Here is a 12305-nt window from a genome sequence, read left to right as displayed (position 1 = left end):
TCCTGGATGTGAAGGAAGAAGGTCCAGGTCCTGGTCTTGCTGTGTGACCTGGGTGGTCCCCTCCCTTCTTGTCTGGCCTGGTCTCCTCTTCAGGTGCTCCCAGGGTCGGGCAGCCCCACCAGCCTCTGTGCTGTAATCTCAGGACTCGCAGGCGGCTACTTCTCAAAGCCCGCTTTTAGCATTGCAGCGGTTAAAGGCCGTGGAAACATCCTCATCGGTGTGCTTCTCTTCCATAAAGGCAGCAGTTGTAGATTACACACGCTCCCCCTGGGACCTAATACAGCTCTTTTCATTTTGAATGAAATGAAATGCTCCACATTTTGTTTTCTCCTGGATCAGAGGATGTGCTCCTCCCGGTCTCTCTCCCTCCGCCTGGACCATCTCTTATCCTGGGGGAGGCGGGGAGGGCTGGGGCTGGTGGGGAAGGAGGCCAGTGAGGCCCTGACGTCCTGGTTTCCTGCCAGGCTTCGACCGCTACTTCTCCAGCCGCACGCTGGACAACAACCGGCGCAACATCTGGTTTGCTGAGTTCTGGGAGGACAACTTCCACTGCAAGCTGAGCCGCCACGCCCTCAAGAAGGGCAGCCACGTCAAGAAGTGCACCAGTGAGCACGCGGGCCGGGCAGGGCCGGGCGGGCTCTAGGAGGAGCCGGGGAGGGCCGAGCCTGGGGGCCTGAGGTCGAGAGACTCCCTTTGTCAGCCGGCCGGCCGGCCGTGGCACGACGTGGAGTTGGGCCAGCACCTGGGGTGGAGTTGGGAGGCCTGGGGCGGGGCCCTGAGGGGCGGGGCCACAGCAGATTTGGGGTGTGGCCTTGAGATCGTTGGGAGTGGCAAGGCCTCTGGCCGCCTCGGGGTTGATGTGGACGGCCCTAGGGCCAGCCCACAGCACCGAACTGACCCCTCCTGCCCTGTATCCAGTCTTGACGCACACCAGGCTGGGCACTTTCCAGAAACCACCTCTAACCTCCAGGGTTCCCTCAGTAACTCAGCAAGCACCAGTTTGGCTCCTAGGCCGTGCATTGCCCTGTTCTAAGCATGGCAGATAATATAGCAGTGAAGAAAGAGTCCAACGGCGCTTGGAGTTTTTATTCTAATGGGGAGACAGACCATCAACAAGACGAGTGAATGATAGAATATGTCAGAACAGAAATGTGCAGAAGAAACAAAACAGACAATAAAAAGAACGGAAAGTGTGAGGGGAAGGGAAACTGCAACTGTGAAGTGGCCAGGGACGGCCTGCTTGCACAGGTGACATCTGAGCCCTCACATTAGAGGGATAAGCTGCGCAGGGGAAGGGCAGTGATCGGTCCATTTTACAGAAGGGAGAGCAGAGGCTCAGAGGAGGTGAGTAGAGGGACTTGAATTCCCATAGATAGAGGGTGGTAGAGCATGACTTGCTCCCGGGTCTGAGCCCTGGGCCCCCCGCCCCCTAGGTAGCCATCATGGCGTGTCCACTTCAGATACATCCGGACAGGGGTCTTTGCGCGCCCTGGGTCTGGGTCGCTCTGCGGCAGGACCCAGCCTCAATAACATTGGGGTGCTCTGGTGCCTCTCAGCCTGAGTGGTGCCTAATCGAGGATGATGAGTTATCTCCCGTATTCTCCCAGACTTGATCGTGCAGTTTGGGCAAAGGGCGGGGGACGCGCTGCATGGAGTCTTAGCTCCTCCAGGGCCAGGGGAGAAGGGAGTGTGATGAGGGTGGGTGGGGAGCATGCCGCCCTCTGGTGGCCAGAGCCCACAGGGACTTGCAGCCACTGGACCACTGGGGACCCAGAGAAGCTCACAGCCAAACCCACCTGATCTGCAGAGTGAGTGCAGGTATGCGAGTGTGCCCAGTGTGGCAGTGTGTGTGTATACACCTGTGGCACGTGACTTCGCATGTGTGTGAGCTGGTGTTCCTGAGAGAGAAGGGGTGTGTGTGCCTGTGTCTTATGTGGGGCTTATGTCTTCCTGGGTGAGCTAAACATAAACATTGCTGTTTACTATGTATCTACTGTGTTCAGACACTTTAAAGACATCATCTTTAAAATGTGAAAGACATTTCACTCTCACAGCAACTCTAGGAACTCTTAAGATTCCTACACTCTAGACGAGGATATGCAGAGTCAGAGAGACCAAGTGACTTGCCCGAGGCTGCTCAGCAAATGCCTGCATCAGGCAGTAATCACAATAGAGGTGTGAGAAGTGCAAAGATGCCTGGGTGTGGAGGTTGAGCACTCATGGGTGGGGTGACCGTGCATCCTGTCTCCCGTGTTCTGGTGTAATTATTGAGAGCATCCCCTTCGGTTCTTGGAAGTGCCCAAGCGGGATGGAAAACTGTATGGGCACTCTGATTTAGATCAGCAGACCTAGATCGGGGGTGAGGATGGGGATGGGATGGGAAGACTGGAAGTGGTGGCAAGATGGACAGCTGGGGCCTCCTGGACCCAGTGCCTAGGCTGTCGAGGGGTCTGGGCTGTCAAGGGGAAGGGCTTTCTAGAATCTTCTCTGCGTCTGGGAGGGGCAGGAGGGGAGAAGGCTTTGGTCAGTTCCTGTGGGCTCTGTCCAGACTCCTAGTCCTTGGGGCAGGATTCATGAACCTCTCCAGCAGTCCTAAGGGAGGCGTTTGGTCTGATTGTCAGCTCAGGTGGGGAAGGAGGACTGGAGCAGGGTTCAGAAGAGCACAGAGCTCGGCTGGGCGTGGTGGCACACGCCTGTAATCCCAGCACTTTGGGGGGCCGAGGTGGGCGGATCATCTGAGGTCAGGAGTTCAATACCAGCCTGGTCAACATGGTGAAACCCCATCTCTACTAAAAATACAAAAATTAGCCGGGTGTGATGGTGCACACCTGTAATCCCAGCTACTCGGGAGGCCGAGGTACGAGAATCGCTTGAGCCTGGGAAGTGGAGGTTGCAGTGAGCCGAGATTGTGCTACTGCATTCCAGCCTGGGCGACAGAGTGAGAGTCTGTCTCAAAAAAAAAAAAAAAAAAAGAGCACAGAGCTTTGCCATGAGCCTGAGGCAAGCTCTGCAACCTTTCTGGGCCTTTGCTTTCTCATCTGAGCAACGGGATTGATGAGCCGGCCCAGAGGGTGTCTCCAGAAGGAAGTGAAGCGTTAATGGAGGCACTTCCTGATCTGTAAGTGGCAGCTGTAAAGCCTGGAGGTGCGTTAGAGTCACCTGGGAGCTTTTAACACCATACCAGGGCGCCACCCCCAGACCAACTAGATCAGAACCTTAGGGGTGGGGCCTAGGCTGTGGATTTTTACAAAGCTCCCTAGGTGATTTTAATGTGTATTTAGGGCTGGGGCAGTGGTTTCCAAGCTTTGTTCACATTGAATCACCTGGGGATCTTTAAAAAATAGGGTAACCTTAGACTTTCTGGTTTAATTTGCACTGGATGCAGCCTGAGCGTCAGGATTTTTTGAAGTGCCCCAGGTGGTTCTACTTTGCAGCAAAGTTTGGGAGCCTCTGGCTTGGAGGGAGGGGTGGGTGACAGAGGGAGGACGGCGTGCACCCTCAACAGGTGAGGAGGCATGAGCAAAAGGGCAGAGGCTCTAGAGGCGGTACGTCTCAGCTGACCCCAATCCTTCCTGCTGCATTGGGAGCCCCAGTAGAGACAGGTCAGAGTCCCTGTGTGGCCCCAGGCCAGGTGCTGTGAGCCTCTCAGTCTATCTCTGGGTGAGGTGAGGGGCGGGTGAGGGGGCTGCTGGGAATGTTTGTGGGACCTGAGACCCTGGGGGAGGGGCAGGCAGCTCTGGTTTCCCCATGGTCCTGCCCCTGAGCTGAGCCTGTCCCACGGGAGAAGGCCTTAGGCCAGGAGGGCTGGAGTGACACCCACAGAGAGCTAGGAGCAGGGGCAGGGGAAGGACCCACCCCTGGGTCTGAGTCTGGCTCTACCTCCTCCCTGCTGTGTGACCTTGGACAAGTTATCTAACTTCTCTGAGTCTCAGCTGCTGTCAGTGAACAGGGAAGGCAACAGGTATCTCAATGAGCTGTGAGGTTTAGAGATAAAGCGTGTGAGGAGGCTGGCTGAGAATGATGTGTATGGTAGGTGCTGATAAAATGATTGTTATTGCTGATACAGAGAGGAAGTGGGAGAGTTGGGATTTAGACAGGCAATTGGGCAATCTAATAGTCCAAGTCTGTTGGTACCAATTCTGTCTGTCTGCTGTAGAATTCCGGAGGAAACAATGTGCCCTCCTGAAGGTGGGTAGTGTAGATGGTCACAGATGCAACTCCCATTTTACAGAAGAGGAAACTGAGGCAACTTGTGACTATCACAGAGCTAGAGAGTTGTCAGAGCTGATTCGCACCCAGGCAGCCTGGCTGTCAAGCCAGTGCCCACCCCTGCCCTTCCCCTCCTTCCCTCCCGCTCCTCCGGGACCCCTCTCTCTTGCCCTCAGCCAGCCCAGGCATGCTCTGTGGTCTCCGAGACCTATTCTCCACCTGCCCCCACTCTGTCTCCAGAGTCTAGCTTCCCCCTCACTTCTTTAGGTGCTCTCTCGGGTGCTCACATTCCATAGTCGGCCTCTGTTTCAGTCCTACAGGCCTGCCCTGCTCAAGGTCTCACAGAGAGCAAGTGCCACTCCTGTGTCCTTTGCCAAATCCATTCCTTCCCACCCCAGGTGATGGATGGGCCTGGTGACCGTCCAAGAGGGTGGGAAGGACCCTCTCATCCTGGGATCTTACACTTGGGAAAATTTGATTCATCCTTCAATGCTGTCTGAAGTGGAGTTCCCACAAGATGAGGATTTGATAGTAAGTAGCTGATTTAGGAGGGGATTCCAGGAAAGAGGAGAGAAAGCAGAGATGAAGGGTGTGAGATCAAGCTGGTTGCCACTGTGAACAATTGAAGCTTAATCCTCTTGGGACAGAGGAACAGGCCTCTCAGTCATCACACAGAGAGTGAGAGGGAGCCGGGGTGTGTGTGTGCCCCATCAGGCATTGGTGGAGGGATGCTCTTAGAGGCCATTAATTCCTTGGCACCTCCAGCCTGCCAAATGGCTGGGCAGAGAGGGCTCCTGTGCCCAAGAAAGCCTCAGAAGGGTGGCACATGCTGGCAGCTGGAGGCTGGACTGGTGTGTGCTGAAGGGGTCAGGGTTGGGTGTATGGTAGAGCACTCATTCTTTCTCAAACATACGGCTATTAGAGTCCTGCAGACCTGGGTGTGAATGCTGGTGCTGCCACTTCCTAGCCATGTGGCCTTGGGCAGGTTACCTCACCTCTGGGGGCCTTGATTTCCTCATCTGTGCAATGGGAATTATATTATCCCCTCCCATTCTCCCAAGAGCTCCATCCCCAGCAGAGTGCTGCCTCCCTCACGGCTTCCAAGGAAGTGATAGGAACTTATCTGCAGGAAGCACTTGCAGATGGCCCATGGATCCCCCCAACCTCAGCGAGCTGGGGTCACTGAGAGGGGCATCTCTGCAGCTGTCAAGCCTATGGGAAGATAGCGCCCGCCGCCTCCTTTCCTCCCAGGCCTTCCCTGGGAGCCCAAAGAACAGGGTTTGGGAATTAAAGTCGTAAACAAGGCAGATGTGGCATCCGTCTTTTTGACAGCGCTGCCAGCCAGGTGACGGCTGAGCGGAGGAAGGCCCGGTTTATGAGGAGATAGGAAAAATGTACCGCCTGCTGCACACAGGGGCTGGGAGCTCAGAGAGGGAGGGCAGCTGCATGGTGGCTGGGGGTGTGTGGGGAGATGCCAGTCACCCAGCCTGTGCTACCAGCAGTAACAACAATAATAGTGAAAACATAATCACAGCTAATATTTATATAGCATTTACTAATTGTCAAGCTCTGTTCCAGTATTTTGCATTTAATTTTTGGAGCAACCCACGTTACAGATGAGGCAACTGAGGCACAGAGAGGTTAGGGACTTGCCCAGAGTCACACAGAGTTGGGGTTTGAATCCGACCATTTGGCTGCAGAGACATTTTGCTTAGACCTGGTGCTATCCCAGCCCCAGGCCCCTCCTGGCTTCTCCACCCTGCCAGTGAAAGGTCTTCCCACCTCTGCATCCTGAAGAGAACCTGAGGAAGCCTCCCTCCTTGGGCAAGTAAGAAAGGCCAACATTTGGAAGCACCCTTTATGTGCCAGGCCATGCCCCCATTAGAGGAACTCACAGTTGTTCAAACCATTGGCCCTTCACTCAGTGCTGCTTGCCACTCATCAACTGGGAAAACAACAGCATAGATGAAGAGCCGGACTGTTGACAACAGCATAGATGAAGAGCCTGACAACAGCATAGATGAAGTGCCCAGCCAGCCCTGTGTTGGGCTCAGTGAGGGGGACAGACCTGCCCTGGGGAGCCGTCCTGCGAGTGGCCTTGGAGACAAGGTATAGTGGATGGTGGTGTGGCCTGACAGTCAGTGCCGTGGCTCCAGAAAAGGCCTGTGAGGCTGGAGAAGGCAGAGCCTGGAGGCCTCTTGGAGGAAACTGGGAGTGCTGGGAGGACAGGAATGCTGCACTTTTAAGTCAGAAGTTCTCAGTGAGAAGGTGTGTGCTAGTCTGTTTGCATTGCTATAGAGGAATACCTGAGGCTGGGTAATTCATAAAGAAAAGAGGCTTATTTGGCTCACGTTTCTGCAGATCGTGCGAGAAGCGTGGCACCTGCATCTGCTTCTGGTGAGGGCTTCAGGAGGCTTCCTCTCATGGTGGGAGGGAGACTGGAAAGAGAGGAGGAGGAGCCAGGCTCTTTTTAACAATCAAATCTTGTAACTAATGAGTGAGAACTCACTCATTACCAAGAGGAGGGCGTCCAGCCACTCATGAAGAATCTGCCCCCATGACTCAAACACATCCCACCAGGCCCCACCTTCAACACTGGGGATCACATTTCGACATGAGATTTGGAGGGGACAAACATCCAAACTATTTCAGGGTGATCCTGGAGCGAACACCTGAAGGCTGTGAGAGAGAGAACCATGTGGAGACCTAGGAAAGGGCACACCAGGCACAGCGCTCAGCAAGTGCAAAGGCCCTGGGGTGGGCTCATGCCTGGCAAGCCTGGGGAGCAACGAGGAGGCCGGTGTGGCTGAAGCAGAGAGAGCATCAGGCAGGAGATAGGGTTGTGGGGGAGTGATGGACAGGTGGTGCAGATCATGTGAGCCTTGTGGGCAGTTTGTAAGGATTTAGTTTTTTATGCAGAATGGGACAAGCCATTGCAGGGTCTGAAAGTGGATTGATGTGACCTGATTTATGTCCTGATGAGATCACTGGGCTGCTACCTGCTCACTCCTCTCTGGGAGTGAGGGCAGAGTGGGAGACAAGTTAGGAGGCTGGTGCTGTAATCCAGGTGGGGATGATGGGCCTGGGGCGGGTGGGGGGTCATGGAGGTGGTGAGAAGGGGTCAGATTCTTTGTAAACTTTGCAGTGTGGCCGTGGTGTTTATGGAAGGATTGAAGGTGAGAGAAAGATGACAGAAAGTCAAGGACGGCTTCAGCATTCTCTGCTGGAACAAGGAGAGGGATGAAATTGCCACGCACTGCGGTGGGGTGGGCGGGAGGAGGAGCAGGCTGGGAAGGAAGGCAGGGCTTTGGTGGAGGCCATGTGGAGAGTGGAATGCCTGCTGGGACCCACGTGGCCTTGTGGAGTAGGCGCTGGAGTCAGGGAGAGGCTAGAGTGGCCATGTGACTGGGGAGGTGGCAGAGTACAGATGGGGCTGGCTGGGAGCACCAAGGAGTGTGTGTGGCTAGAGAAGAGGTCCCAGTGAGCCCTGGATGCTGGAGTGTCGGGGGCAGAGAGAGGGGGGCCAGCATGGAAGCTGAGAAGGGGCAGCCCGGGAGGCAGCAGGGCCCAGAGCGTGGTGTCCTGGCAGCGATAAAGAGAGCACTGGAGGAGGGAGTGACTGGCTCCATCACATGCTGTCCAGGGGCCAAGTGAGACAAGGGCTGGACCAGGCCATTGGACTTAGCCACCTGGGGGGCGATTGTGACCTCCGCAAGAGCAGTCTCCTTAGAGAGGTGGGCGCAAAAGCCAGACTGGAGTTGGTCAGGAGACAGAGGAGAGAAACTGATGACAGTGAGCAGAGGCACCTCTTTCGAGGAGCTACATTGTAAGCAGGAACAGAGAAAGGGGATGCTAGCTGGGGAGGGTTGGGTCAAGAGAGGGGATTTGTTTGTTTGCTTAAATTGGAGAAATGACCTCATATTTCTACCTTAAAGAGAAAGACCTAGTGTGTTAGTTGTTCTCACGCTGCTGTAAAGAACTACCTTAGACTGGGTAATTTATGAAGACAAGAGGTTTAATGGACTCACAGTTCTGCAGGCTGTACAGGAAGCGTGACTGGAAGGCCTCAGGAAACTTACAATCATGGTGGAAGCTGAAGAGGAAGCAAGCATGGCTTACCATGGTGGAACAGGAGAGAGAGGGCGAGAGGGGAAGTGCCACACTTTTAAACCATCAAATCTCTTGAGAATTCACTATCATGAAAACAGCCTGGGGGAAATCCACCCCCACGATCCAATCACCTCCCACCAAGTCCCTCCCTGACATGTGGGGATTATAATTTGAGGTGGGATTTGGGGTGGGGACACAGAGCCAAACCTTGTCACCTAGTAAGGGGGAAAGCTAGATGCTGCTTGAAGGGAGGCTGGCTGAATAATGGGGGAGAGGGATGTCTGCGTTGGGAGTTGTTAGCAGGGGCAGCTCATCCACATTTGCCTGAGACTCAGTCCCCAGAATCCCCCCACCCCCAGCCCCAGCCCCAGCCCCTCCTATGTGGGAGAGCTGAGCCCCAGCTTCTCAGCCGAGGTGTGTTGGCCTCAGAACCAGGGAGGAGTTGAGAGCTGGTCCTTCTTGGGCACTGGGCTGTGCAGGCGCCAGGTGTGACTCTCCTTGCCTAGTCCCAGGTGCCAGCTTTACTTCACAGACGGATCTGGAGCTCAGAGATGCTAAGTGACTTGCCAGGCCCAGCAAGGGGCTGAGTGGGGGTTTCCAGCTGGCCCCACCAGACCCTGGGGCTCGAATCCTGTTTCTCAAAGCGAGGTCTGTGGACATCTGAGGACACATTCTTGAGGCCAGATTCGCAGGGACCCAGGAGTGCCGTGAGGATTCTTAAAGTCTGCATTCTCATGTTGATGGCCATCCCGAAGTGAGCTCTCCCAGTCTCAGAGACACGGCTTCTCTGCTGCTGTGGTCATTTGCAGTTGGGCTTCACTGTCACAGCCAAGCTGTCAGCTTCTCTCCTCAGTGTTTTCTTGCTGGGGTCATATTCTTGAGGGTCTGCAAGAATTGTTTCCTTCAAAAGGAGCCTGTGGCTGGCTCAAGGTTGAAGAGCCCCGGGCGATGCTACCACAGAGCTCTTGGAGCTTGTAAAAGAACACTTGAGAGGGAGTCAAGAGTCAACTCCCACTGGGTAAGCTGCTTCACCTCCTCAGGCCTCGGTTTCCTTATCACTGAGATGGGGATCCCTTTTGACCCAACCACTAAGCCCTCAAAACACCTGGGTGCATCATTCACTGGGACTGGAAGGAGTTGGTGTTGGGCCAAGGCTGAGTTGTGGGGGACAGAGCTAGGGATGGAGGAGACCCAGCCAAGTGGGTTAGAAATTCCCAGACTGGAAAGCAGGCGACTTGATGAGGATGAAAATTCGAGAGGAGGGGACTGGCAAAACTGTGGTATAGGGCTGAAGAGCAAGCGTGTGACTCTGGGCCAGGGAGATCCTGGCTGGTGACTTCTGGGAATCTGGGGGCTTGTGGGATGGTGAGCCTGGACTCGGGAACAGGACTTGAGGGACAGAAGGAACTGAATGTCTGAGGAAGCACAGAGTGGCAGCTTTCTCCACCCCATCCATATGTTGGGCTAGGCCGAGCTGACCTGGGTCTGTCTATGTGGTGGGCATCCCTCGCCCATCACATGTTGGTGGGGAAGGAGTGGGGAGAATCAGCACTAGAGCCAGCGCCAGCCAGGCTGCAGACAGGACGGAGGGTAGGCCCCCGGGGGTGGGGCGTCATCCAGCGGGGGCGGGTCAGGGAGGAAAGGAGAGCTGAGGCTGAGAGAGGACTTCTGTGCACAAGACATGGTGTTGCATCTCCCTCAGTCCTCCCAGCGGCCCCTCGAAGTAAGTCTTACTATCTGGAATTCACACTTGGGAGACCGAGGCGCTAGGACACTCGTATACTTGGCCTAGAGTGTATAGGTGGGCCATGGCCCAGCCGAGAGTCAGAGCCGTGTGTGTTTGTTTGGTCCATGACACCAGACAGCCCTCTGGAGGGGTTCTGGGACCCCCTTGTTTTACTCCCTACTCCCTGGAAGTTTGCTTAAGAGACAAAAATGGGTGTAGGTGTATATTAGTGGCTCATGCTCACCCAGAGCCTTCGTGTGCCTGGCACCTCACCTTCCCATAGCTCTGGGAGACAGGCTGTGTAAATGCGGGTTTATATCTGTGTAGGTATGTGGTGTAGACATGGGTCAATGCTTGACTGAACATGTGAATGAGTACATGTTTAGCAGATGCTATCGGTGCCCCAGCTGTACCCCTCAGCACTAACCATCCCTGTGCGCAGCAATGGGGCTCATGCCTCTGGGAGCAGCCCTCAGCCTAGGACCGGCAGAGCTGGAGCATTTATCCCCATGGATGGGACAACGCTGAGGTGTAGTTTGCAGGGTTTCCTGGAGGTACCCAGCAGGACAGAGCCCCACACGCTGGCATTAGTTGACTTTCCTCCCCCACCTCACCTCCCTGGCCCCTCCTTATGCTTCCTGGCATCACCCCCTAATAAAACCCTTCCTCTCAAGTCCTCCTCAGCATCTGCTTGGGGACTTCTCAGCCTAAGCCAGTGGGTAAATCTGAGCCCATGTGTTTGTGTTAGTGTTGTGTTAAATGTGTAGCTGTAGCTATATTGGAAGCATTTATACGTACGCCTGTGTTAGAGCATGTGTGTGTGTAGACGTGTAAATACATGAAGGTTTGTGTATTTGCTACTCTATGCATGCAGATGTGAATACCTGTGAGTGTCTGTGTGGTGGATTTTGTCTACCCTGGCGTGAGGGAGCTGCTTCAGCAATGTGTGTGCACGCACCTGTGTACCAGTGCTAGAACTGGAGGATTGTGGCTGGGCAGGTGAGTTGTGGAGAAGCGAGGGGGGAGACGAGAAGGACTCTGATTATTTCAACCTTGAAAACTCATTTCAATTACAATTTACAACCTGCAGACAAAGGCCGCAGTCGCCGTAGTAACCACGCTTCGGGGTTTTGATGGAGAAAATCCTCCCTGGATGGTTCCCCAGCTGACTGTCACCCATGGCAGAGCCAAATGCATGTCTGCCTCACTGTGCCCCGGGACACAATTAGGACATCTTCAAACTGTTGCTACTGTCACTGCTGCCATGTGTCTGGAATTTGTCTCCTCCAACAGCTCTCAGAAATGCATGTCTTTCTTCCTCCCAGAACTGTGGTGCCCCTGCCTGGTCCTGGGGTTCCTGCCCATCCATGAGAGGGGATTTTCCCACCCCTTTCTCTCCACTGCCACCTTCCTGTTCTAGACCTGCAGACAGGGAGTCCTTAATCCCTGGTTAGGCCTGGCCAGACAATGGGGGCAGGGCCTGGGTCCCAGGACAGGGGGAAGGAGGCAGGTCAGCGGCTAAATGGAGGAGGGGCAGTTCAGGGTACTGAAGACTTTTTTGGACAACCAAAGACATCTGGGTTCAAGTCCCAGCCCCACCACTTCCGAGCTAGCTCCATCTACAGGTATGTGTCAAACACCTACTTGGTGCTAGGATTCCTGTGAGGCTCTGGGACACCACCCACCCACCTGCAAACCTTGCTACCTCCCCTGTGAGGGGGCCAGTGAAGCCTGTCTCCCAGAGCTGTGGGAAGGTGAGGTGCCAGGCGCACGATGGCTCTGGGTAAGCATGAGCTACGGCTGCAGATCACCTGCTGAGGAGCCCGGTTGGGTGAGCCCAAAGCTGCTGACGTCACAGGCACAGTTGCAGCTGCTCATTTAGGCCAGAGCGTCCTGTCTTGTTTAGTGAGGGTTTGTGGTTCCTGCAGTATCCCCACCCCTCCCCTACATGCCCCGCTACCCCTCCAGGGGAGTCACCTAGGTCCTGTCATTGTTTCCTGTGGGGCATAAGGGAAGGGCCTGAGGCATCTGAAGTCAGAGTTGAGGAGTGTGTGTGGTGTGGTGGGGGTGTGTGTGTGTGCATGTGTGTATCTGTGTGGTGTGTGTGTGTCTGTATATATGTGTATGTATGTATGTCTATGTGTGTATCTGTGTGTGTGTGTCTGTGTATATATGTGTATGTATGTATGTCTATGTGTGTGTGTGTATTTGTGTGGTGGGCATCCTCATGGCCTGGTCACTTCACTGCACCCCAGTCTTC

General features: G+C 54.8%; 1 protein-coding gene across 9 annotated transcripts in view; it reads left to right on the top strand.

Moving 5' to 3' along the window:
* Positions 1 to 12305, top strand: part of GRM4 (glutamate metabotropic receptor 4) — a 128310-nt gene that overhangs the window by 90716 nt on the left and 25289 nt on the right. For all 9 annotated transcript variants that reach the window (XM_054491703.2, XM_054491700.2, XM_063666133.1 and 6 more), the window contains one exon: positions 465 to 605. In XM_054491703.2, coding sequence (XP_054347678.2) covers positions 465 to 605 — 141 coding nt within the window. The remainder of the gene's footprint in view (positions 1 to 464; positions 606 to 12305) is intronic.

This window comes from Pongo pygmaeus, chromosome 5 (genome assembly GCF_028885625.2).
Source record: "Pongo pygmaeus isolate AG05252 chromosome 5, NHGRI_mPonPyg2-v2.0_pri, whole genome shotgun sequence".
Lineage (NCBI taxonomy): Eukaryota > Metazoa > Chordata > Mammalia > Primates > Hominidae > Pongo > Pongo pygmaeus.
Note: the sequence above shows the minus strand (reverse complement) of the source record. Positions and strands in the feature narration are given on the sequence as shown.